We start from the raw sequence: 27,997 nt of genomic DNA on the forward strand, positions 1-27,997 counted from the left end.
TGTCAGAGATTTCCTGCTACACATTTTCTCTCTGACATTTGTGTCCGTTCAGAGGATTGACGAGAGTCCAAGGTTCTTCTGCACTTTATCATTTGCTCCGGCAGATTCCGAAAATAAATTTTGTGCATAGTTGATAATGTTGCATTAACACGACTACCTGATGATACAAATCCATTTTACGTAGTGTATGCTGCGTTCTCCGTGACCAAGAATTTTTTATTTTTTTTCCTGTTAAATCAATTTGTATACAGGTATTTATTGATCACTTTTAGATCCTATTTGCATTTTTTTTTTTGAGATCCATAACACATCAACCTTACACTGCTGAGACCCTACACTGTACCTATGTATGCCTTTCCTGACTTACGGTAATTTTATATGATCCATGTGTATGGTTGGACATGTACACAAAGATGCGTGCCAACAAATCAGGTGTATTTTATTAGTAGAGCAAACGTTTTCGGTCTGGGCTCGACCTTCCTCAGGCTCTGTTCAGTATAATTGTCAGTCACAGATGTTGGTCAGGTAAATAAGGTAGAAGGTAAATGACCTCTGCCGCTGCTATTCCGAGGCCCGCTCACTCAGTGGAGAAATAATGTTGCGCATGAAGAAGAAGGCATAGTCTGCCACAGGGAAGCGCCTTGGCAGGCTATGCCTTCTTCTTCATGCGCAACATTATTCCTCCACTGAGTGAGCGGGCCTCGGAATAGCAGCGGCAGAGGTCATTTACCTTCTACCTTATTTACCTGACCAACATCTGTGACTGACAATTATACTGAACAGAGCCTGAGGAAGGTCGAGCCCAGACCGAAAACGTTTGCTCTACTAGTAAAATACACCTGATTTGTTGGCACGCATCTTTGTGTGAAGCTCCTTTTTCCTAATTGATACGGGGTGGGACCCTAGCTTCAACACCGGTACGAAGTCTGTATCCCTATTTGAGTTGGACATGTACAATCACAACTAGGCTCCATACGCATTGCCGTGTACAGGTCAGTGAAAATGGAACAGATGGCACACAGGTTGGGCCACAAAAACATACAGGTATAGGGCCTGCTCCATGTTTTGTCCTGAAAACTACGACTGCGTCTACGAGGCCATAGAAAAGAATGGGCCCGTATATATTATAGACAATTGCGGACTCGTAATTGTGTACAATATGGTCTATATGTTTGTACCTATGAGGCCTTAGACTGAGGCCACATTTGGCAGAAAAGTCAGGGGTTATGAGCCAATGTCACAAGCAGCAAAATTTGCAACCAAAGGAGCAGCTTTTCCCCAGCCTGAAGCCCCTTGCAGACCACCGTGTGCTAGGTCACTGTGGATTTTCATTTCTGTGGTTGTGTGTGCAGGCCGACTGTCCGACTGCAAAATATGAACATTTCCTATTCTTGTCCAATTTTGCGACTGTGCTTCCTCGGCTCCTATTCATTGGCAGCGTATTGGTTCATGTATACTGGGATGTGGTGCCAGGAAAGTGCAACCTATATGTGGACGAGGCATTGTACTAACAATCCCTTATTTCCAGACTCACAACGATTACCACAAAGGTAGATGAGGTTGGATGAAGACCCAGATCCATCAAGTCCAACCTATAACCCTACAGTGTTGATCCAGAGGAAGGCAAAAACCCCTTAAGGTTGATGCCAATTGCCCCATGTCAGGGTAAAAAAAAAAAAAAATTCCCATCTGGAAATCAGTATAAAACCCTGGATCAACCTCTCCTTACCAAGAATCTAGATTATACATCTATAGATCTACGGATTGGCCTACGATCACCATTTAGCTGTTTCTCATGGTTTGTCGGGGGTTGTAGTAACTGGGGGTCCACAACACTGATGACATATACAGTATATATTTTGCTGTTATCTGAAATAAGAGACCTCTCTCATCCTCCGTGTCATCAGTGTATAGGCTGATCGTAATTTCTCGCTGAACACTTGTATCTGGTGAGCTGAGGTCTACCGGCAGTAAGATAGCACTAGACAATCAGCACAGGGAAATTGTTGCACTTTGGTTCATATTGGACCCTGAAGAGATTGCACAATTACGAGAAATTGTTTGTGAGCAAGGCAAGCAACTGCCCCATAGATTTCTCTCTTTATTATGTGAGCTATGGAGCTGTGCGCTTACATCTTGATGATGTTTACCAGGATGGATTTCTGCCTCACTTATCTGCGTGGGAAATGAATATCCATGGGGAAAAACATATAGATAGATAGATATGGGATAGATAGATAGATAGATAGATAGATAGATATGGTGCATATGTACCCTGTGTGCATGTATGTGTATATATATATATATATATATATATATATATATATATATATATCTTTTTTTTTCTTTTTTTTTTTTTAAAGGAATTGTTCAATTGCATATCTACAAATCAGGACAGAGGAAATTGTATTACATTTCTTTTGGTCCCCCATTGTCTCTCCTTCAAAAATTCATTTTTCCACCAATATGGTTCCATTTAGCACCTTAACCAACTCCAATTCAGATGGGGGGGTCCTGGAGCCATTACTTGGCCATTTATTCTCTGGTAAAGGACTTGAACTACTGCCAATAACTCCTATGAACTCCCTCCTAGTCCCTATTTCACACCTAAGAATCCTATCTTTGGATCCCAACGATCCAATAAATCAAACACCCTTTGTTTTGTTTTTTTGTTTTTGTTTTGTTTTTGTTTTGTTTTTTTTGGTAGATTGTGGGCCCCATATAGGGATCTCAATGTACTTTTTTCCCCCTGTCAGTATGTCTTTGTAGAATGGGAGGAAATACACACAAGCACGGGGAGAACATACAAGCTCCTTGCAGATGGTGTTCCTGTTGGGATTCGAATCCAGGACTTCAGTGCTGCAAGGCTGCAGGGCTAACCACTGAGCCACCGTGTTGCCACATCAAACACCCTTTGTATGACAACTCTCACATGAAACCAGAACATATATCTTAGATCTACCATCTTCATAGGGCATCATGGCCATTTAGCATCCAGCCGCAGTATCATTTGCCACATAAACCTGCGAATGCAAACAATTGGGACCGTCTGCGCCGGAAAAAGGACCCGTGGGAATCATGGAATCTCTTCTCATTCCTTCCGAGAAAGTGGGCACAAACCCCCTGCAAATATTCAGGTCTAGGGTTAAATTGATACATTTCCATTCTTCCTCTTGTCTTGGTCCTAAGAGAATATGCCACTACCTTATCTACCCCTGAACATGTATGATGATATACCCAATGGTAATGGGTCCTAAAGATGCCTGTTCAGGTTACTTATCCTTGGAGAGTCATATGGGTGGTGCCAAACTCTCGAGGATCATGAAGTTCTGATGTCCCACAGGTTAGCGTACCTCTTTACAGTCCAGTTCTGACAACATTCACTACATATATGTTTCGAGGACGAGACCTGTATACCTCACATCACTGCGCATGCACCATATGCCATTGAGATGGTTTTAGATTACACCCATCTCTTTTTAGGTGGATGCAAATAAAACAATAAATACTAGGCCATGTTCTAATTCTTAAATGTAAGAATGTATTAAAACTGTATGGCCTTTTATCAGATCTTCATCTCTTAAATATGTGTTTCTATGGGTATATTAATGTTTTTCTACTGTATTTATTTCGCTATATTTACCCCAATGTATACAATGAATCTAGCAATTCAGTTTATTTGGGGGCATGCAAGGCCCCCCTTTGCATGGCACTTGATAAGACAGATCTTCAAGGAGAATTGCAAATCATTTGTGGTTTCTATATTCAGAATTCCACACCCAAGAGTAATTTGCTTTAATTTCACCCAATTTAACCTATACTTCACACCATCTCCATTCAGCTTTAATAGCTGTGTTCTATGCATAAGAAAAGCAGATAAATCTCCACAATTAGCCCCGCAAATGATTGCAACGCGCTAGGGCTCGGAGGAGAGAAAACTTGAAAGACTCGGGCACCTAACAAAGACGTTAAGGAAGTGGTTGTGATACTGCGTAATCTAGGAAAGCCTGGATTGTAAAGCCTGTTATAAGGAGCGCAGCTCTGAATGTTGAGTGGAGTCAACTGGAAAAAAAACAAAAGGAGGAAAGGACTTCTGAATATGCAGTAGTGGACACACTGAACCACAGAATGTGACGGTGCCCAGTTTATAACATCCCATCTCAGATATATCTATCTTGTTCTTCCCTCTGGACTGGAGTACTGAGTCTAAGAAATTGCTACTGGCTAAGAATTTCAGTTTCCTTTGACGTTTGTGAAATTTTTCTGTACCAGAAAATGTTAGCTGTGTTCACATGCTTATATTTGCTTCCGCTCCATCAAGTATGTAGAAGGATACATGGCAAGGTGAGCCGCCTGCCTCTGAAATTGTAGCATCTTCTCTGCTTGTCAGAGGAAATTCTAAGCAAGTGCAGCTACAGTAACACCATCTTATCACTCGCTCATCTTCTCTGACAATCAGAAGCAATGCCTCAGCCGTAGCCAACTTGCCCCACCAAGGATCCCGCTGCATACTCAATGGTGCCAAGAGGCTAAGGATGTTTGTCCACCTCCGTACATTTACTGTGGTGGCCACAGTAATAAAATGTATTATTATTATTAATGGCTATTCATATAAACAGCAGGCAGCATTTCTTACATTACTCCTGGAATATCTGGAGAGAGAAGCATTTTTACTTATAAGAGTAGATAGATGAGTGTCGCTGTTTCTGTGGAAAAAATAACGTTTTATGTAATCTTCTTCCAGCCCTTTCAAGGAGCGCTCCCACAAAACACTTCTTTTTTCTCCCTGTCCCTTCACCCGTCACTTGATAGTCACTCTCAAGGCTTATTTCTTATGTACTGTATTCACATCCCTACAATCCAGCGTCTCATCAGTTTCTGATCAGACAGTCTTGGCTTTTATACTTATCTCTGTTCTGCGATCAATCCCATGATCACGTGGACAGCTAGAGACTGTACTATATGTACCTGCTGAGGTTTGTTATTCTTTCTATATTCTCCTAAATAATCTAACAGACTATAGATATATAGTTAGGGAGGCTGAGGAGTGAGCTCCTTCATTATAACTGTGTGACGCGAACTGTCTGCTCATCAGTAGTGAGAGAGGTTTCTGTTTCCGATGGGTGGTACAGTGTATCATACAGGAGGCCAAGGATCTTTGCTTTAGCGCTTGTATTTTTATCAGGTCATATAACCTTGTTTTGTTTTGTTGTTGTTTTTTTTTTTTTTTTTAGTTCACTTCAATAACATTGACCAGTTTATTTTGGGGGAATAGGTACATAGTGAGTGAAAGTCAAAATCACCCGAGTGCTTCTTCTTTTCAATCCCTTAGGCCTGCTTCTCATCTGCGTCGGTAATCTGTTCGGGGAGTCCGCATGGGGACCGCCCCCGAACAGACTACCATACACACTGGCGAGCGGTGTGCAGTGAAAGCACACGGACCCCATAGACTATAAAGGGGTTCTGTGTGCTTTCATCGCAGTCTCCGCATGGAACATGCGGACAGAAAAATAGTTCATGATCTACTTTCCTATCCGCATGGCTTGTGCGGAGACTGAGCGGAAAGCACACAGACCCCATGATAGTCTATGGGGTCCGTGTGCTTTCACTGCTCATCGCTTGCCAATGCGTTCAGCAGTCCATTCGGGGGGTCCCCAACGGGTTACTGACGCAGATGTGAACCAGGCCTCAGAGTGGCCAGCATAACAAAATGCTTCTTTTCCATTTAGAAATAAGTGTTCAATTTGTTGTTTGTTTTTTTTTTTTCTTTTGCATAGAAATGTTCATTATCATCATTTTCTGAAAACAAAAATTGCAGTAAAAAAAAAAAAAAAAATGTTGCTACAATTTCCGGTGCTTTGTTTCATTTAGGATTTCCCCTGTACGTCTGCTTTTAGCCATGCTAAGGTCCCATGTCTTTGTGCTTGGCTACATCCTCCAGACAACCATCTCCGAGCTGATATCTTGTCAAGTGGTCGTGGGGGCTGAAGACAAAGGCCATCTGACATTTGTATCAGCCAGTTTTCCATGCAATATTATAAAACTTCCAGAGTCCAATCAGCACCTCCATATAAATGCCACAAATTACAGCAGCAAAACAATAATTCGGCTGATTAGCCCTCTTCCATGTCTTGTAAGTGAACTGTTTATGCTGTGGAGTACCTCCGAAAAAAAGCAAAAGCCAAAACAGCCTTGATTAGTCAAGGAGTAATTGGATGACTTGATTTCAAGCAAGAGAATGAATTGGTTGATGATAGCCTGCAAGTAAGTGTAGTGGTTCTGTTCAGACGAATACATAACATACAGTCATAAGATCTTGACATGGTTAGAACATGGAAGCCTCTCGGGAAACCACGGCTGTATTTCAGATTTCAACTTAAGGAATAGATCAGAAGGGGGTTTTATAGATTTTATCGTAGGAGCTCCTTGCACGACAGTATAAATAAGTGTCTTCTTTGGGGGTTTGTAGCTCTTTATCTGTCTAGATCAGTGGTTCTTAACCGGGGTTCAATCGAACTCTAGGCCCTATGCACGGTTCATTTTGTGTACCAGTAAAAAAACATATACCTATTTCTTGAATTTGGAAAAAAAAAATCCTATTTGATTTATCACTAAAGAAGGGTTCGGTGAATGTGCAGATGAAACTGGTGGGTTCGGTACTTCAAACAAGGTTAAGAACCACTGGTCTAGATACATATATAGCTATGTATAGATAGAAAAATATAGATATTTATTTTGTATAGAGCCACTATGTCCGACAGCACTTTACAGATATGTTCATCGCTCACTGTGCCAAGTAGGGCTCACAAGCTAAGGCTAAGTTCACACGTAAATTACATGTCGCTTATTTTGGCACTGGAAAAAAACGTTTCATAATTAACAAGCTTTTTTGGACCTTGTCGCGCTTTTTGTAGCTTTTTTTGGAGCGTTTTTTTTTTTTTTAACCGCTTCAAAAAACGCCAGGCTGTTTTGCCCCCCCCGTAAAGTGAATGGGCTGAAAAAAACATGTCGCGTTTTTTCCCCCAAAAAAAGCGACGCTTTTTTGCAAAAAAAAAAACGTGCGTTTTTTGCCTCCCATTCACTTCTATTGCTTGCAAACACCTGAAAAAAGGTAGCAGTCTACATAGACCAGTATTGTAAAGCGAAATCTGCTGTCAAAATCAGCCTACTCTTTGCCCCCGTGTGAACCAGCCCTAAGTTCCCTGTTGGTATATTTTTAGAGTATGGAAGGAAGCCCACACAAACACGAGGAGAACATACAAATTTCTTGTCGTTATTTCGTTGTTGCCTTTGGTCAGATTTGAACTCAGGACTCCAATGGTGGAAGGCAACAGTTCTAACCAATATCTGTCTAGATAGATAGATAGAAGACAGATAGATAGAATTTTATTAATTTTATCAAAGGTAAAACTTTTTGACACCACTACACCCTGTATGTGATAAAACTGATTTCCTTATTCATCCGGATTTCACCCCTGTAGACTGTAGTCACACAACCATGTTGATAGAAGTACTGCAGAATACCAGGGTTCTAGGGATACTTTGGCATGGAAACAGCAGAAAGTGAATATACTTTTTAAAAAAATTTATTTCATATCTGCTGTGCAAATCCACAGCAGAAAATATGTATCCAAACCAATTTTGTGTAGATTTTATGGCCTAGATTTATGAGTTGGATTGAGTTGGATTTTCTGTGGAATTATCCCACAGATTGGTCACTAATATCAGATCTGTGTGGGTCCAACATCTGGCACCGCTACCAATCAGCAGCAAATACACAGAATGAAGCAGGAAGTAGAAAGCGCCATTCTCTGTGTAGTGGCTAAACTGAGTCACTGCAGCTTAGGTCCCGTTCAAATCAACCACTGCACTAAGAATAGCGCTGTCTCCTTTCTGCTCCATTCTTTGTCTATCAAAACAGCTGATTGATGGGGTGCCAGTTATCTGACCTGCACAGATCTGATATTATTGACCTATCTTTAAGATAGCCCATCAATATTTTTAACCCAGAAAACCCTTTTTATGATTTTGGGTTAGCTGGATTACCTGGAAGAAACTTATGCTAGCTCAGGGGTAGGGAACCTTGGCTCTCCAGCTGTTGCAAAACTACATCTCCCAGCATGCATACTTGCTCTGTTGTTCTTGGAACTCCCATAGAAGTGAATGGAGCATGTTGGACGTTGTAGTTTCACAGCAGATGGAGAGCCGAAGTTTCTTTACCCCTGTGCTAGCTCCATGTGGATATTGTCCATGGGTTGAGTCTAGAATGGAATGGTTTAAATCAGGTGTGACATGGTTGCACTGCCTTGGCTCCTGGGTGGTCTGGGGGGCTGTGCTTGAACCCAGGGGCTTCAGTGTTTTTGGGTGTTGAATTCTTAAAGTAGAGGCTAACTATGCTGCTTCTGTATGCAACCCTAACCCACCTGGTTTGACGTGGACAGAGCAGGTGGTGCCTTATAGTAACCGTTCCAGCGCCACCTACTGGATCCACCTGATTTTACCCACTCTATTTTAGCATCTACCATTGTCCATTACCACATTGCTACTATGGCTATGCCTAATATGAAGCCGCCTGGGTAGGTTTCTGCAGCAGGGCTTTTTGTAATTTTTATAGATATCTAGAGGTTCCCTATTTTTTTTAGACTGACGGTATCATCTGGCGATCGGCATTGACGTACACAGTCCTTGTGCGGACCTGTGTCTTTGCGGAGGTAATACATGTTATCTGCTTTTATTGAAATAATTATCTCTCCTTTGCCTGCTTATTTGCATAAAGTCTAGTTAGCGTGTTGCCCCATCATGTCATGAAAAGTGCATGAAGTCAGCACACATACTCCAGTAATATCGGCCTGCCGTACCCTCGCGCTTCCAGTTGGCAATTTGAAATTATGGCTTCGGCTGCACTTTAAATGCGTGTTAATAGCGTGTGCTCCTAACAAGGGCCAGCACCATTTTGTTCACATTGTGAGTGCTTGTCACTCATGGATGACAAATGTACCTTCCCCAGCTTCTCTGATGGCCCCCTCAAAACCATACCCTCAAATCAGGCCGATGAAATTAGCCGCTGTGTAAATTGTGTGTCTGAGTGGTTCATTATCTAATCACGGTCAAAACCACAGTGATAAAGTAGATTGAAGCTGGGGGAGAGGTCTGCCAGATGATTTCAGGCCAATCCCAGTTTCCCATGGAAACTCAGACCCTGCCGAAATGATCATATCATTTCTTGTAACTTTGGTGCATAGTAAAGAGGCGGCGGGGGGAAAGGAGTCATTTGGAGCCGTATTTATTTAGTACTTGTCAATCTACTGATTAATGACAGGAAGCTATACATCTGCGAATCAGCAGTTTGTTTTCCGTTTTTTTTTTTGTTTTTTTTTTCGTCTTTCCTCTGATGGAGATCATGTTGTTGACGCCTGACACCTTTCCCGCAGCTGGTCGCCCCATCCTCATTCATTCTTTCCAGCTGTAGAGACCAAGTTAAAACAACTGGCAGTGTAATGGATCTTCCGCTCTTCGACAGTAGCTCCGAAAGCAGGTTGTGTGGCCGTTTCAAAGGCTAAAAGCAGAATTGTGGTGCGCTCGTTTTCTGGCATCTTCTATTTGTGCAGTCTTGTGTGATACAACCCCCCTCTTCTTAAAGAGGTTTCTGAGAGTTCAGTGATGTTGTCCTATCCTTAGGATAGATCATCATTATGTGATCGTGGGTGGCTGACACCTGGAGCCACCGCAGGTCAGCTGGTCGAAGTGGTAGTACTAACAATCACGTTCATGTATCACGTGGCCTGTTTACAGCTCGGTGTCATTCTAGTCCAGTCATATTAATGTGACCACCTGTCAAAATCCAGAATAACCACCTTTGGCAGAGCGGACCGCTGCGAGACGTGCAGGAAGAGAGGGGATGTTGTGATAATGTTCATTGTGATGTTGAGCCATGCCAACTCCAGTACGCGGTTGAGCATCCATGGCGCAAACAACCTGATCGAGGTGGTCCCACAGCTTCTCGATTGGGTTCAAGTCTGAGGAATTTGCTGGCCAAGGGAGTATGGTAAGTTCATCCTGGTGCTCCTCGAACCACGCACGTACACTGCGAGCTTTATGACACGTCGCATTGTCCTACTGGTAGATGCCATCATCCTGAGGAAAAACATCTCGCATATAGGGGTGAACATGGTGCGCAAGGATAGATGCATACTTGTGTTGATACATTGTACCTTCCACAATGATGAGTGCACCCAGATGGCTGATGACACGGGCCTTCTGCGATTGCTTATCTAACGTTGAAGTCAAAAGTAGGCGGTGGTCACATTAATATAACTGGACTGTGTAGTTAAAGGGGCTTTGTCACAAAACATATTTATCCGGAGGATAAATTGGTAATTGGTGGGGTCTGACCACTGAGACCTCCACGATTCTGAGAATGGAATTGGGAATGCATCTGCAGGAAAAGTTGCCAAACCCACTGGTGGAGGGAGACAATCCGCTGCTTCCATTCACTTCATTGTGAGCACTAAAGATAGTGCTGTTAACTATGTAATGGCCAGGGCAGGTACTGGGGATCAGCTCCATTTATTTGTATGGGACCGGAGTACAGCATTCGAATATCTCCGGCACACCCATTAAAGTGAATCGTGGTTGCACACCTCCGTCCACCAGGAGGTTTGGCGGCATTTACAATCACAGCCTTTCCAGCTTGGGTGGAACACTCTTGATCTCAGAATTGGTGGGGATCTCAGTGGTCAGATGCCCATTGATTTATCTTCTATGGTTATTGGCTGAACAAGTCTTCATCTGACCGGTATCTTGTGTCTTTTTTGACAATGTCAATTGTGGTTCTCTTCCTTTTGTTTGCTTTTTTGTGTCTTCCTGTTCATCCAGCGCCTTTGAGTTCATGCCTGATACAAGGACCTTTACTATTGGGTCATTAGACCAGTCAAGGGCCTATATTGCATTGCATGAACCTGACCTTCGATGTACTTGATATTACATTGATATTTATCAACTTTTTGGAAAATCTGCTTTCAACAACCACCTCCCCCCTCACCGTCCATATTTTGTCCATGCGCAATTTTTGTTTGGCTAAAATGTTTTTAATGGCACTGATGCAACCAAGCAGGGCCATTAATGACACCGGGTCCGATTTCAGCAACGTTACAGGATGTGTCACTGAATGAACATTACGAGCCGTCACATAGAGAGCGCTAGCCACCTATTGGTAATTAAGTTTACAGTTAGCAAGTAATCAGGAACTGAGCAAAATGTAATAATTATGATGATAATAAAGAGCTTTTATATAGCGCATAAAATTTTTATGCAGAGCAGTACACCGAATTCTGGCGGCACAGCTTCCTTGCCCAACTGAGTTTACAATCTAATCTTTATGCCACGTCCAGGGACAAAAGTGACTTGTTCAAGGTCACAAGAATACAGCTTTGGCCTTTATAGAAGTATGATGCTTCTTAGATTATTGGATCCTTCACCAGTGTTCGCCGCCGCTCGCTATTTACCCATCTTTGGCGTTTAATCCTTCTCTTTGATTTCTGCTGGCCCGTGACCCATTTATTGACTTAACTATGTGTTGACCTTTCGTACATTTACTCCTTCTCTGCAGTAGCCCGTTGCTTCATATTGGACAATGTTTAGGCATCTGACCATGTTGTTAAATGGTTACGAGTTGAGCAGATATTAGAATTTTCGAGAATTGGGGCTAAATTTTGTCATACGGACTGCTAGTATGTACCCCTTTCAGATTCTGTCTCTGTGTTCTGCATTTGCACAGGATGGTAGAAATGGTTAAAACTTCATGAACCCCCACCAAACATGGCAGGACCAATGGTCATCTATTGTATGTGAAGAGTGTCTGGGGAGAGAACGGTTGGGCATGTTGGAGTCCAATATGCCCAACCCTTTAGCTCTGAGAGAGATAAATCGCTGTCAAAGACGTTGCCCCAGTTAAGCGTTGCATGCATGTGCATAGGAGAGGGTCAGAAGGGAGAACAAATATTTAGCTGCAGCTATCTCGTATATGGCCGGCCTATGAGTAGGGGTGGGTGGTGTGCATTGGAAGAACTTGCAATGTGTTGTATGAATACCAGTGTCTGGATGGTCATATCCAATTAACGTAGGATTGGTTCTGTCTTTATTTGACACATTCTTGTGGATTTTTTTTTTTTTTTTTACCACAGGCAGAAAGAAACCTAGTGCCCCTTGCCGGGTTGCTGGCGTAGCTACTAGGACCTGGGTGCCCAAAGGTCCCCCTATAGCATAAGTCAGCGTTATTGGAGCGCTAGATTTTGCATTGGGATCCTGGAGCTTCACATTACCCCTCAGCCCATTACAATAAGGGCCAATTGTTTTGTGATTCTTTTCTTCTTTTTTTTTTAAATTTCACTTTTATTTTTCTATTTCTACATTAGGCGCCTTTGATGACGATGACATCATCCACGTTGAAGGAAGTGTCAACCCAGTTCGTGACATTGAGATCATCCATGAGGAACTCCGTCTGAAGGATGAAGAAGCCATCGGAGCTGCCATAGATAAGCTTGAAAAAGTAGCTGTGCGAGGAGGAGACAAAAAGTTGAAACCGGAATATGTAAGTAATACAATCTGCAGGACTGAGGAGCCTGCTACTATATGTGTATTTTTTCCTTAAATATATGTGTATCCATATAGACAGAATTTTTGTCTATATATACTGTGTATATATATATATATATATATATATATATATATATATATATATATATTTTTAAATATATATATACAGTACACTCGTGGAAATTGTTGTTCCCCCTCGTTTAATGAAAGAAAAACCCACAATGGTCACAGAAATAACTTGAATCTGACAAAAGTAATTTCCCAAACTACATGTTGACAAGCCACAAAGCTTCTGGGAGAACGTCCTATGGACAGCTGAGACAAAAATCTAAATTTTTGGCAAGGCACATCAGCTCTATGTTTACAAATGGAAAAAATGAAGCATATCTTGAAAATAAACACTGTCCCCACTGTGAAACATGGAGGAGGCTCTGTTATGTTCTGGGGCTGTTTTGCTGCATCTGGCACAGGGTGTCTTGAATCTGTGCAGGGTACAATGAAATCTCAAGACTATCCAGGGATTCTAGAGAGAAATGTGCTGCCCAGTGTCAGAAAGCTTGGTATCAGTCACAGATCATGGGTCTTGCAACAGGATAATCACCCAGAACACACAGCTAAAAACACCCAAGAATGGCTAAGAGGAAAACATTGGACTATTCTGAAGTGGCCTTCTATGAGCCCTGACCTAAATCCTATTGAGCATCTTTGGAAGGAGCTGAAACATTCCGTCTGGAAAAAGCGCCCATCAAACCCGAGACAACTGCAGCAGTTTGCTCATGAGGAGGGGGCCAAAATACCTGCTGAGAGGGGCAGAAGTCTCATTGATAGTTACAGGAATTGTTGGATTGCAGTGATTGCCTCAAAAGGTTGTGCAACAAAATATTAAGTTGAGGGAACCATCATTTCTGTCCAGGCCTGTGTCATGAGGTTTATTTTTCAAAAAATTCTGTTGAAGCGAAAAGCAACGTCTGACTTTCATTTGTTCATTTTTATAGAATTTTTATTTAATATTACTAGAGATGAGCGAGTACTGTTCGGATCAGCCGATCCGAACAGCACGCACCATAGAAATGAATGGATACACCTGGTACTTCCGCTTTGACGCTGGCCAGCCGCTTAACCCCCCCCGCGTGTCGGCTACGTCCATTCATTTCTATGCGAGCGTGCTGTTCGGATCGGCTGATCCGAACAGTACTCGCTCATCTCTAATTATTACCTTTGTCAGATTCAAGTTATTACTATGACCATTGTGGGGGTTTCTGTCGTTAAACGAGGGGGAACAACAATTTTGTCCACGTGTGTGTATAGATAGATAGAATTCTCTCTATCTATCTATATAGAAACACATGTATACACATACATTTTTATATATACCAATATATATATATATTACACATTACAAATATATATATATATATATATATATATATATATATATATATATATATATATATATAAGAAATTAGCTCAGCCTACGCCTGCAGCCCCGCGCACATTTTTATTCCTATGGCAAGCTGAAATACACAAGAAGTTCATTATTCTTTGTGTTTTAACATGATCGCTGGTCAAAGGCCACTTGTACTTAAAGTCATTAGAGAGAAGATGCTTTCTCTGCCTCCAACCTCAGGTCACGGTGATGAGCTAATGAAAGCGCTTCCACAAGTCCGCTCTCCATGTAATGTTCAGATCACTTTTTGAGGTTATCTTGTTGATGCCTCTGATTATTCAATGTCAACTAGGTGAATATTTATAGCAAGTGACATTTAATAGGCTGTAAAGTGTTTCTTTTTTTTTTTCTTTTTTTTTAAACTGTATATCAAAAAAAATGTTCTTTTATTGTTGTGACAGAGAACATTTTAGTAAATTTGCCTTTTGGATTTTCGTTTTTGAAAACTGAAAGGTAAATTTCTATATGCGCCTGCTGTCTCAATGTTTCGTGACATGCCTCACCGTCTGTTGCTTGGAATGATTTTCTTCTTAAGATGTTTTAAAGAGTATTATTTAAAGAAGACATGTCACCTCTCCCCAGATTTCGGCATACTTGTATACTCTCTAAAATTACATTTTAAATAAAGCTACATTGTTGTTCCTCTGTTATTCCTCCTGGAAATATATGAATACATTGATGGCTGGGTGTTTGCTTTCCCAGAGTAGGATGTTCTTACACTGTATACTGGTTGGATAATGTCAGTCTATGTAGGCAGTGCCAATGTTAACGATAAAAATGATCCAGCAAAAGCCGTGGTGGTTAGTTGAATATGGAGAAAAATTCCTTCTTTATTGATTCACATCCTCATAATAAAAACCGCAATTGGTACAAACATTGCAAGCAGATAACGTCAGACTGACGCGTTTCGGATTTTTCGTCCTTTCTCAAAGTCTGAGAAACGCGTCAGTCTGACGTTATCTGCTTGCAATGTTTGTACCAATTGCGGTTTTTATTATGAGGATGTGAATCAATAAAGAAGGAATTTTTCTCCATATTCAACTAACCACCACGGCTTTTGCTGGATCATTTTTATCGTTAACATTGGCATACGTTGCTCCAAGTCGAGGGAGTTTTTCTTCCGGGCATAGCCACATCGAATACACCCTGGTGGGAAGGAATTCAACTGAGATTCAACCATCCGTTGGGCTGAGTATCAAATTCTTTTTTCTTGTTTATTTTTTCATTTATTGTATGTAGGCAGTGGGCCATGCCCAAAATTGGTAACACCCAATTGTCAATGTATCCATAAATATCCAGGAGATTTAACAGAGCAAATATGTAATGTAAGTGAAATGCTCTAGAACAGGGGTGGGCAATTAGTTTTCCCATGGAGGGGCCACATGAGAAATTGAAACGGCGGTTCTAGAGGGCTATACACACTGTGGCAAATTTATCTCCACCCACTTCTACGTCGAATCCACCTATTCTCTCTTTTTATCCATGTTCCCCCATACAGTATAATGCTCCTACTGTCACCCTAATATTATATGCCCCCAGATTATAACGTTCTCCCCCAAATATCCCAACGTATTAAGTTAATTTGATGACGTCATCAAAGGTCCTTTAGCCGACTTGCCATTCGGCATCTACCTTAATCCTCCACCCTTTGCGGGCCGGTCAGAGACCGTTAGAGGGCCGGATGTGGCCCGTGGGTCTTACAATGCCCTGGTCTGCTCTAGAAGCAATCTTACATGTGGAACACATTTATTATAACAGATATTTCAGAAGTGGTTCCTCGTTGTCTTTAAAAGGGTTACCCAGTTTCTAAGATTGATTACCTATCCTTGGGGTAGGCCATCGATATTAGATCTGGGGGTGGCCGACACCTGGGGCAGCACTGAAGTACCTACACTAACCACCACAGACTCTACAACAAATAAAGAGATCCATATAGAGGCATGCCCACAACTCCATTTATTCTCTCCTCCTAGATGTACGGATCAGGTAACCTGACAGAACAGATGCAAAATTTTGTAGCTTGTTCACTGCAAACATGGAAGAAAATTGTTATACGTGACTGGATTAAAGGAGTTGTCTAGTTTCAACAAATATTATTGTTTGTATATTGACATTTTTTCAATTTTCCAATAGACTTTCTGTATCAATTCCACATAGTTTTCTAGATCTCTGCTTGCTGTTCCTCATTCTGCTTACTTCCAGTGGATAAAAATCAGTCCATGATCATGTGATGTACAGTCCTTGATCATGTGATGTACAGTCCTTGATCATGTGATGTACAGTCCTTGATCATGTGATGTACAGTCCGTGGTCATGTGATGTACAGTCTGTGGTCATGTGATGTACAGTCTGTGGTCATGTGATGTACAGTCTGTGGTCATGTGAGATGTACAGTCCGTGGTCATGTGAGATGTACAGTCCGTGGTCATGTGATTAGCACACAGGTGCACAGTTCGCTACCAGGTAGATGTCTGATTACTGTGCTGTGACTAACAAGCTGTGCATCTGTGTGTACATCATGTGGCCATGGATTGTACATCACGTGACCATGGACTGTACATCATGTGGCCATGGATTGTACATCACGTGGCCATGGACTGTACATCACGTGGCCATGGACTGTACATCACGTGGCCATGGACTGTACATCACGTGGCCATGGACTGTACATCACGTGGCCATGGACTGTACATCACACGACCATGGACTGATTTTTACCCAGCAGATGGCCATAAACCTGTGAGGAACTGATACAGAAAGTATATTGGAAAATGATGTACTATTTTCCTTATACAAATAGTAACATTTATTTTCTGAAACTGGACATCCCCTTTAACCCTTATTGAAAAACAGGCAAATAACTTTTTGCCATGTTTCAATTTAGGACACCTGGTTGTCTAATGTAATACTTTTGCTATATACTCCAGTACGGCTACTATGCAGTGGATCAAATTAAAGGGATTTTCCGGGTCTTACATTTGATAGGTCATCAATATATGATCTACGATCAGTTAGGGTCTGATACCTGAGTCCTCCACCAGTTCGTCGCGAGTGCCCCAGTTCTTCTTTGTGCCAATGACATCACTTTCATTGGTTATATGGTACATCGGGGATTAAGTCCCATTCAACTGAATGGGGCTGCGGTTAAATACGAAGCACAGCCACCATATAATGTATAGCGCTGTGCTTGGTATTTAGTGAAGAGGCTGCAGCTCTCATCTTAACATTTGGACCTCTTCATCCAGCTGATCAGCCATTGTTCTGGGTGATCACTCACTGATGACCTATTTGATGCAATGGCCAACAAAAAGTCTGACTCCCAATCCCATTGTGGAATTAAAAAAAAAAAAATTGCTCCATAACAAGGCATCATCCTGCAAAGCTAACCTGTCAGCATTCTGCAAGATGTAGAATTGTAGAGTCTGGGCATTCAGTTCAGGAACAACAAAATACTATTTGGGATTTACTGTTAGTTTGATGAATGTTTCCCAAAGCTCAAAAAGTTCACTAATTAAAGGGGTTGTTCCAAGATTTCAAGAAAATAAAGATCCAATGGAACGTGAGAAGTGTCTGAGTCGGAGACAAACCACTGGGATCCTCACGCATCACAAGAACAGGGGTCTGCGTCCCCTGGGATAATATATTGTATCCATGTATACATTCCACCCTGCATTAGCCATGTAGGGTAAACTGCAAACTGAAGATGTGGACATGTATAAGTATCTGTGCCCCTGTATTTAGCCAGTGACCTGGGAATTGAGTTTTAGATTTATTTTTATACCAATACTCTTATTTGTTGCTGAGAGCTGCCCTGCTACAGAGCCTGTAGATCAATGCATAATAGGCACCTTCCAGCATTGGCTACATTGAATAAGAAATTGGATGTTAACTGAGAAATTTCTTCCATCCATCATTCTAGCATTTTTTTCTCCCTCTTTTTGTATCATGATCCTGATCTATGCAAATACAGATATTCCTTCATTCACGTATAGCGACATTGCCGCTTCTGTGAAATGTGCAGGTCATTGGCGCAGAAATCAGATGCATGTCCACTACCTTACAAGTCTGACTGCAGAGTATATGCTACTGTTCACACAAGGTGGTTTTCTATCCCTTGCTTAGTTTTTTTTTTTTTTTTTTTATAAAACACCCTGTGCTTGATGATGGGCTAACATGGAAACTTCTCAGCTTTGCTATCAAACTGCTTACACTCAAACTTTGTGCTGTTCCTATAATGTACTGTATACTGGGAATCCTCTTTGAGAAGAACACCATCCTAGAAGGCCACTTTTTAAAGCAATTTTGAATGGTCGCCTCAAAGAAGAGAGTATGGAAAACTGAAAATCCATCACAGAAAATGTGGTCTTCTGACAGAGGTAGCTTTCTCAACGAGGTGACCTTCTGACAGAGGTGGTGTTCCCTCCGAGGTGGCCTTCTGACAGAGGTGGTGTTCTCTCCGAGGTGGCCTTCTGACAGAGGTGGTGTTCTCTCCGAGGTGGCCTTCTGACAGAGGTGGTGTTCTCTCCGAGGTGGCCTTCTGACAGAGGTGGTGTTCTCTCTGAGGTGGCCTTCTGACAGAGGTGGTGTTCTCTCCGAGGTGGCCTTCTGACAGAGGTGGTGTTCTCTTCGAGGTGGCCTTCTGACAGAGGTGGTGTTCTCACCGAGGTGGCCTTCTAGAGAGTTTTTCCTTGTAGGTTCTAAGTAGAGAAGTGTTATGACACCATGGGTGGTGAACATGCAGGTGGAATGACTGAGAAATCCAAGTTTCAACGACCTCCTAGCTATCTTAAGGCAAGTGTCCAGTGGGTGGTTTGTCCATGTGTAGCGCCACAGGTGCTGTACACTGAACGTCCCCTAGCCCTTCCCTTCTTTATTGAGTGATGCTTTTATGCTAGAAACCGGTAGAGCAGTCACTTGGAGCAGAGCTTAGGAGCTGTGGAGCATTCGGTCTAGGATGTCTAGACTACGGCCTATGAGAGGACCTCCTTCTGGGCACTTGCAGCCATCACGCCAGTGGGATTAAAACTCTCTTTACTAGGACCCCTCTCCTTATCACTAGTATAGTCATTGACGGACTCCCATTAAAGTGACCTAACACATTTATAGATTCTTCTTTGTTACTTAGATATTAGGATTTTCCCAAGCAAGGGGACTTTGGGTGACCTTGAAATTGCAGTGTCCCCAATTTCCCCATGACGCGTACAACCCTGTAGATCTTGCCTAAACGTCTTAATCAGGAAAACCCCATAAGAATGAACCCACTTCAGTTAAGCCTGGGTCGCCATGTATTCCAACTCTTTCCTTATAGTCAAATTTTTCTCCAAATAATTTTTGACTAAATCTATCCCCAGCGCCGACGGCTTAACCTGTTCAGCGCCGGGGTGAAATCGATTGCAGTTTTGCTCTTCTAGTAGACGGCTTTTTTTTTTTTCTTCTTTATTCCTTTTTTTTTTTTTCCCTCCTTATGTGAAGTCTCGTTGCATGTCTGTACATAAGCTGCTCGTGGCCACTCATCGCAGTAACCAGCTGGGCCATTTCACCTGCCGAAGCTATTAAAGAGGACTCTCTCCATAGATTAATCCCCTGCGACATTAGGGTTTTTTTTTTTCTCTTTCCTAGCACTGACAACCAGAGTAGGCATTCAGAGTTTGCAGGTGGCCAGTATGACGCACATAATTGCCTACAATTTTAGGCAATGAATAAAAATGGTCTACATTACTTGTCAAAGGTTGTATATGCAGTGCCAAGGGAGATCTATGGGAAGCCTTTTAGGGTTTAAAGAACATTTAATAGCAAGGCTGCACAGTGCTTTTTTAATCATAATGCATTTGTAATATAGCACTTTGATCTTCTCCTCGTAGGGAACGGTGTTACATTAGCCACTTTTAAACATTTTTGTGAGCGAAAATTTGCAATGGCGAGAGTAAAAAGTGATTATTCTTTTAGGTAGAACATGTTGGATTTCATTAAAAAAGTTTTAGCAACCCCCCTTACTTGTTAAAATCTGTGGGGAGCCCCTCTGCCTGGGGTGTAGCAAATTAGCTATGCTATTGGAACTTTTTCCTTTCTTCTTTTTTCCCCTTTTTACGATGCGACAGGGAAAAGGCAAATTCTTCCGCAAGTATAACAAATATTTACAGCATATTTTTTTTAAAAAAAATTGTACAAAAAAACCCAAAAATTGCAAAAAAAATTTATTTTTTCGTCTTTGGATTCTGCTTTAGTCTCTTAAAATATGCAATTTTTTTTTTTTTTTTTTTTTTTAAAAGGGGCAAGCTTGACCCCTCGGAGCAGACTCCTTGATTAACACCTGCTTGTACCGAGGACCTAACCACATGCGGCTTTGAGATATACAACGGCAAAACTGATCAGGGAAGGCTCGAAAGGATCACTTTGTGTCACTTGCTGTTTGCAGTTTCCATTTCACAGACGATTAATCTTTTTGTGAAGAAAGGCCACTGAAACAAAGCGCATTGGGCTTTTCCTGCAGTTCCTACTCCTGAATGCACACTAGCCCGCAAGCTAGAAAGCCTTTAGGTTTCCTACCGAGAGAGATGTTCCAAGCCTGAATGCAGCTGGTTAGGGGTCAGCAGAGCAAACCTCTTGCCATTGTGTAATGGAGGCATTGGCACGGCTCGGTTTTTACAGGCGGGGTGGCGGAAGGGGGCAGGCAAACAGTTTTTTGGCAAAAAAAAAAAAGGAGAGGAGAAGGGAGGCCAGCTTATAAAAAGGGATGCTTGGCACAGCAGCCATCATTTCCGAGCGCTCCCCTTGCCAACAATCATCTCTGTATCTGTGGCTTTGGCTTTTGATGGAAGGTCTCCCTTCATTGTCCACATTCTCTCTGCAGCCTGTGTTTAATAAGTGTTTGTTGTTTGCTCGCAGGGCTCTTTCAGGCATGCCACCTCTCCATTGCAGCCATTTAGGATTTTGTGTTACATTGCCCACCTTCTTGTGCGTTTAACCCATTGGCACGTACCGGAAACTCTTCTGATTTTGGATTGATATTTGGTACAAGCTAATAATCTGAATGCAGTATAATCATTTTTAATAGTTTGCATTCTTTGATTATGTTTTTGTCTTTAATTTTTAGGTATTTGCAGTTTACCCTTACAGAGTGCCCCATCAACTCATCTTATTATATTTAACTCTTGCTAAGACTTTATATACACCCTGTGTGGGAGATTTAACCTCTATTCAGATGAGCATGGTGCAAAACAGCCATGATAGAGACATTTTTCATGCCCGTTTTGCATTCATGGGGCGCCGTTTTCCCAGCTCCATCATAGATGTCATAGAAGCTTAAAGCAGTTGTCCTATTAAAGACACTTTTTTTTTTCCTAGCGATAAGTGTCACGTCTTTGGGGTTAAGCCACTGGAACCCACAACGATCAAGAAAACTCAAGGTGCCCTCTAAAGCCTCCTTGTGAATGAAGCGCTAGTGCCGACATGACCAGGGCTCTGGGCACTTCTATTGGGCTGCTTGGGTTTGCAGTCCCAACCAAAAACCTCATAACAGTGAAAGGAGTGCTGGTCACACAATTGGATGGGTGCTGCATTCACAAAGAGGTGGCATGGAAAAGAAAAGAGACACTGAGCGCACTAAGTGTAGTAGTAAACTGTATTGAATATGTGATGGAAAAACCAGATGGCCTCTCACCTTGCGGGTTTGTCAGTGGATCAGAACATCCCAATTTGCATGTAGATAGTGTATTGCCTTGGTGAGATTGGCAGCGGTTCGATCTGCGTACACCAAGAAATACAATGGACAGCAGCGGGGACCAGAGCTCCATGGCAGAGGATACGCGCTCACTGGTGGTAAAGCTGAGACACAGGCCAAGAAATTCGGTTGAAGAACCTTTTATTGGAGTAGATATTGAACAGTACGGCACAACGCATTTCGGGCTGTGGACGAGCCCTTTATCAAGTGCAAAATGACAATCACGTTGGATCTAGCCCGCGACTCTGTCATTTTGCACTTGATAAAGGGCTCGTCCACAGCCTGATATGCTTCGTACCGTACTGTGTAACTGCTGTTTTAGTGGTCTGCCTTTCCGGGGGCGCCCGTACAACTATACAGAGCCAGCGCTAGTGTAAACCTAGAGCAAAGTGTATGTTTTCTCCGCTTATGATTATATTGCAATTAAAAATCCTGATTGAGCGGTGCAAACTGTGTGTTTATGAGCGATTGTTTTAATGATTGTTCGTCCTCAGACTATTGGTTATTGTCCAGTGTAAGTGACCTTTACCAGTGATGATCAGCAGGTGATTCTGTACATAAGTGAGGGCGGGTTCACACCTGCGCCCGATCTCCGCTTTGCGGGTTTCCGTCTTCTGCCTGAGAAACTGGACAGGAGACGGAAACCCGGCAGTCAGTTTTCAAACCCATTCACTTGAGTGGGTTTGCAAAGTGTCCGTCCATGGGTGTCTTGTGCCTCTCTGCGGCGAAACCGTTTTTTTTAACCGTACACAAAGTCCTGCATGTCAGACTTTGTGCCCGGTTAAAAAAATAGTGGTTTCGCTGCGGAGACCAGAAGACACACGGGTGGACACTTTGCAAACCCACTCAAGTGAATGGGTTTGAAAACTGACTGCCGGGTTTCCGTCTCCTGTCCAGTTTCTCGGACAGAAGACGGAAACCCCCCGGATTGCCTAAAGTGGAGAGCAGGCACTGGTGTGAACCCGCCCTGATATTATATAGAATGTACATCAAATCGTTTCCATACATGGACACAGTTTTCTTGGATTAACAACCAGTTTCTTGCTTTCCTACCTCTGATCCCCTCTATTATCGTTATTTTATCTCGCATACCGCCAGCTTTTAGAAAGTTCTGACATCATTTGTGAATTTTGTCATTTGCGCTGTTTATACAACTTTGTACGCTTTTGGGTTTTGTGGTTCTTTCAATTAAATCTAATTGTAAATCCCCTTTTGAGCGGTCGCCTCCAATCTGAAAAGTTTTTGTTCCCCCAAAGACCTCTAGTTAATTTTTGTCTCCGAGGCTCGCACTCCGCTTCTGTGGGAAGGGTATACAGTTTACCAAACAATGTTGTTGTGTTTTTTTATTTATTTTTGAGGCAAGCGATGGCGTCTGTGGTATCACGCTGAGTTTTCGGCTTGTCATTCATTTTAATGATTTTCTTTTTGTGTTTCTCTCTTAATTTTCCTTAGGACATAATGTGCAAAGTCAAATCCTGGGTTATAGATGAAAAGAATCATGTTCGCTATTACCATGACTGGAATGACAAGGAGGTACGGTATTGGCATTACATAGATTTTTACTATTATGGCGCTCATTTGTTGCTTGACCACACAGACGATAACATTTATATTGTGTCTGCGCTTTAATAAAGGAACGCTAACCCTAGAAGTGAAAGGAAACAGGAGATAAGTTTCCTATGTTGTTGGTCTGCTGCATTTTCTGTAGGTTTCTAAAACAGTTTTTGCGGAATCAATTTGTTTTTTTTTTTCTAACTGTAGCTGATAACCCCCATTGAAGTGAATGGGAGTCAGAAAACTTTGGCCTGGCCAGTGCGGAATATGCAGCAGATTCGGGTGAATAAAAATTCAGCTCCAAATTCTTGAAGCTGAATTTTTCAGCTAGTAAAAATTCAGCCTCGTGAAGGTGCTTTTTAGGTTCATTGAACATGACTATGCACTTTGTCAGTGTGCTAGCCTTTTTTTCATGGCTAGCACGCTGACCCATTCATTTCTATGGTCACATACAAATGCCCCTGTATTTTCTCGTGCCAAGTTATGCAACAGTGAGCCCAGGGCAAAACTCAGGACACGTCCTATTACTGTTCGGGCTCACTGACCATAGTGAATTGGGCCATAGAGACACAGACTGGGCACGCATGTGATCCTTGTTGTGTCCATGTGGTTTAATTACGGACTGGCTACCTGCACATGATCGTGAGTATGTAGCCTAAGGCCCCACGGGATGAAACGCAGCGCCAAAGTGCTGCAGGAAAAGGGGCCACACGGTGGCTCAGTGGTTAGCAATGCAGCCTTGCAGCGCTGGAGTCTGGGTGTTCAAATCCCGCCAAGGGCAAAAAAACATCTGCAAGGAGTTTGTATGTTCTCCCCGTGTTTGCATGGATTTCCATCCCATATTCCAAAAAAGACATACTGATAGGGAAAAAAATGTACATTGTGAGCTCTATGTGGGGGGTTGAATGAGATCAACACCTTGCAGAAAAAATAGTGCAGAAAATACTGTTCTGGGTGTTTTTGAAAAATGTAGCCTGTTAATTCTAGCTGCAAAATCGCTACGTTTTTCCCTGATGGACTATATGGGGTGATACAAAAGGCAGCAAAAAAGCTGAATTTCCGCACCAGAAAATGACAATGAAAAGCGCCCTGAAAAACACAAATACAAGGCGCATTTTTTTCGATTGCGTTTTCTTTTCAGAGCGATTTTGCTCTTACATTTCTACAACATGCCACCTTCACTTGAAATAATCTAAAAACTGTATAGTGTAATGTGAAGCGTAATCTTTAGTCTCATTTATATACCGTGATATGGATTTTTACCCAATAACCAAGAAAAGAAGAAGAAAAAAAATTATGGTCAATTAAATTGACGGTGAGTTCTGGTTATTATTACATTTAAAAAAAATAATAAAAAATAAAACGTTGGAGCTTGTGCAGCCATATGTGGCTCCATTCACTTCTGATATTAATGTCTTGCTCAGCTCTTTCGCAGTAAAATGTATTTTGAGGATGGAAATGACTCCTAGGGCGATTATGTCTAACATTGTTGATATAGTGCAGTGGTTTTTACTTATTATGGGATGTCACCACATCATACATATTCATTTCTGCACATTACCATACGGAAAAGCAGGCACAATTAGGATATAGATCCGCCACATGCTCAGGCCTGAAAAGCGGCGTGGGTATATTACTTCTCTCTCGTCACCGAGATGGTGTCAGCTAGAACGTATGGAAGGGTTACATAAATATTGTAGAGGATCAGTCATAGGCACTCAGTTATTATGAATAAGTGAAGCATATTAGTGTATGTGTTTCTTGCTCACCCCCCGCTACGACAACTTGATTTTTGGCTATTTTTTTAGTGGTTTGGCTTTCTATATTGGATCATTGACAAATAACATGTTTCTATTAAGTTGAACTTGGTCTAAAGCAGTAGAATACAAGACTATACCATGTCCTTAAAGGGATGCATTGTGCCCTCGCCCTGACACACTCATGTATTATATTATACCTATAGGACAGGAGTGTGGCCATTATGGTCAACCTGCAATATACCAAAACCACTGCGGGTAAAGACGCCATGGGAGCACCGTATACACAGCCTGTGGACAGCCATGGTGCCACATTTTTCTAGTCCTGTATATATTGTTGTAGTCCATTCCTGCTTCTCAGGCCAATGACATCACATCCAAAGGCCACAATGCAATGTTGCACCTCAGTCCCATTCAAATGTCCTTCAATATATAGTCTTGGACAACCCAATAGGTGGATACAGTATACAAGAAGCCGTACCGATCCTCGGTCGCTCCATTTTTCTGTGCTCTTGTCATATATATATATATATATATATATATATATATAATATACACACACACATACGCACTTATATATTGCAATTCCTATCATTCTTCCAGATTGAAGTGCTAAATAAATACTTATTCCTGACCTCCAAGCCGATGATCTATCTAGTCAACCTCTCGGAGAAGGACTACATCCGCAAGAAAAACAAGTGGTGAGTTGTCAGCGTCCTGTATTATTCTGTCAGACAAGTGTGTAAACCACACAGACATGGTTTCACAAGCATGAAACTAGCAGGTACCGGATGAAATACCTGCCTATTAGTCTGTCTCTGCCGGCACCAGATTGAACTAATACAAGTAGTTTTCAGGGCTTTGTCTGGGTCTGTACTTGGGGGGGATATTTAATGGTGACAGTGATGGAAGTGCCTCGGGGCCGCTGCTTAAAACGCTGCTGTTCAGCACTTATTGAGACATGCTCAGTAGGATCATACAACTGCAAAAATAAATGCTGCTTTTAGGAAATACTTCAGAGGAAGGACTGCTATTAGGTAGACTTAATATAAGACCTCCCTGGGAAACACTTGATTTTACATTGATCGTGGAGCACGGTGACCGTGAGTGAAGGGGAAGGAAACATAGACAGGTATACATGTGTGCTACTAGGTAATATGTATACATATAGACTGGTATACATGTGTGCTACTAGGTAATACGTATACATATAGACAGGTATACATGTGTGCTACTAGGTAATATGTATACATATAGACAGGTATACATGTGTGCTAATGGGTAATACATATACATATAGACAGGTAAACGTGTGCTAATGGGTAATATGTATACATATAGACAGGTATACATGTGTGCTAATGGGTAATATGTATACATATAGACAGGTATACATGTGTGCTACTAGGTAATATGTATACATATAGACAGGTATACATGTGTGCTACTAGGTAATATGTATACATATAGACAGGTATACATGTGTGCTACTAGGTAATATGTATACATATAGACAGGTATGCATGTGTGCTAATGGGTAATACATATACATATAGACAGGTATACATGTGATAATAGGTAATACATATATAGACAGGTATATATGTGCAGCTTATCTGTAATATATACATATATAAACAGGTATACATCTACTCTAATCAGTAATACATATACATATATAGACAGGTATACATGTGTGCTAGTATACATGTACATAGACAGGTATACATGTGTTAATCGGTAATACATATACATATACAGGTATACATGTGTGCTAGTATACATATACATAGACAGGTATACATGTGTGCTAATAGGTAATGTGTATACATATATAGACAGGTATTCAGCTGTGCTAGTATACATATACATAGACTGGTATACATGTGTTAATCGGTAATACATATACATATACAGGTATACATGTGTGCTAATATACATATACAGGTATACATGTGTGCTAGTATACATATACATAGAAAGGTATACATGTGTTAATCGGTAATACATATACATATACAGGTATACATGTGTGCTAATATACATAGACAGGTATACATGTGTTAATAGGTAATACATATACAGGTATACATGTGTGCTAGTATACATATAAATAGACAGGTATACATGTGTTAATAGGTAATACGTATACATATATAGAAAGGTACACATGTGTGTTAATAGGTAATACATGTATAAACAAGTACACATGTGCAGATAATAGGTTATACATTTATAGACAGGTATATATGTGCAGCTTATCTGTAATACATGTATAGACAGATACACCTGTGTGGTAATAGATCGTAGAGATGACGACTGTATACAATAAGGATACTATATAATCATTTATATACAGAGATGAAGGGGTTAAAACTTGGTAATTATTATAAAATGATTTTGCAGATTATTTTCTTAACAATTTTCTAATCGATATATTCTCATTACTTTCTGATGTCATGTATAAGGCAGAAAAAGGGGTAATATATGATGAGTTTAGTAACTTTAAAGCGGGTTAGACTAGGAGTTCTCCTGTATTTGGGACCTTCCTTTACTAGTGTGACTCAGGAATGCAGGAGTATACAATACAAGTATACAATGTACTGGCATATACAGAGTTCTCTATATACCAATGCATTATATAGCCGCAGTACAATACCATTGCAGCTCGCTATAAGAAAAAACCTCCATTGAAACTTATGGAGCTTGTGGCTCAGTCAGGTGGGTAACAGCCTTGGTTCAAACCCTGACAGACACCTAATGAAAATAATGTAAAAAGTTATTAAACGTTGAATGCTGGGATCTTCCAGCATTGTATACTAATAAGTGACTGGTAGATGGGGCCTGAAAACTGCGAGAATACCATGTGAGTTGACATGTGTGAATACTGTCCAATGGTAAGTGCCGAAACTCCAGTGATTGAAC

The 27,997-nt window shown here is 41.5% G+C and overlaps 1 protein-coding gene across 3 annotated transcripts in view; it reads left to right on the plus strand.

Moving 5' to 3' along the window:
* OLA1 (Obg like ATPase 1) overlaps nt 1-27,997 on the plus strand; it is a 132,134-nt gene that overhangs the window by 46,411 nt on the left and 57,726 nt on the right. For all 3 annotated transcript variants that reach the window (XM_075284149.1, XM_075284150.1, XM_075284151.1), the window contains 3 exons: nt 12,414-12,589; nt 23,214-23,294; nt 25,676-25,773. In XM_075284149.1, the coding sequence (XP_075140250.1) occupies nt 12,414-12,589; nt 23,214-23,294; nt 25,676-25,773 (355 nt within the window). The remainder of the gene's footprint in view (nt 1-12,413; nt 12,590-23,213; nt 23,295-25,675; nt 25,774-27,997) is intronic.

Source organism: Leptodactylus fuscus, chromosome 8, assembly GCF_031893055.1.
Source record: "Leptodactylus fuscus isolate aLepFus1 chromosome 8, aLepFus1.hap2, whole genome shotgun sequence".
NCBI classification, from domain to species: domain Eukaryota; kingdom Metazoa; phylum Chordata; class Amphibia; order Anura; family Leptodactylidae; genus Leptodactylus; species Leptodactylus fuscus.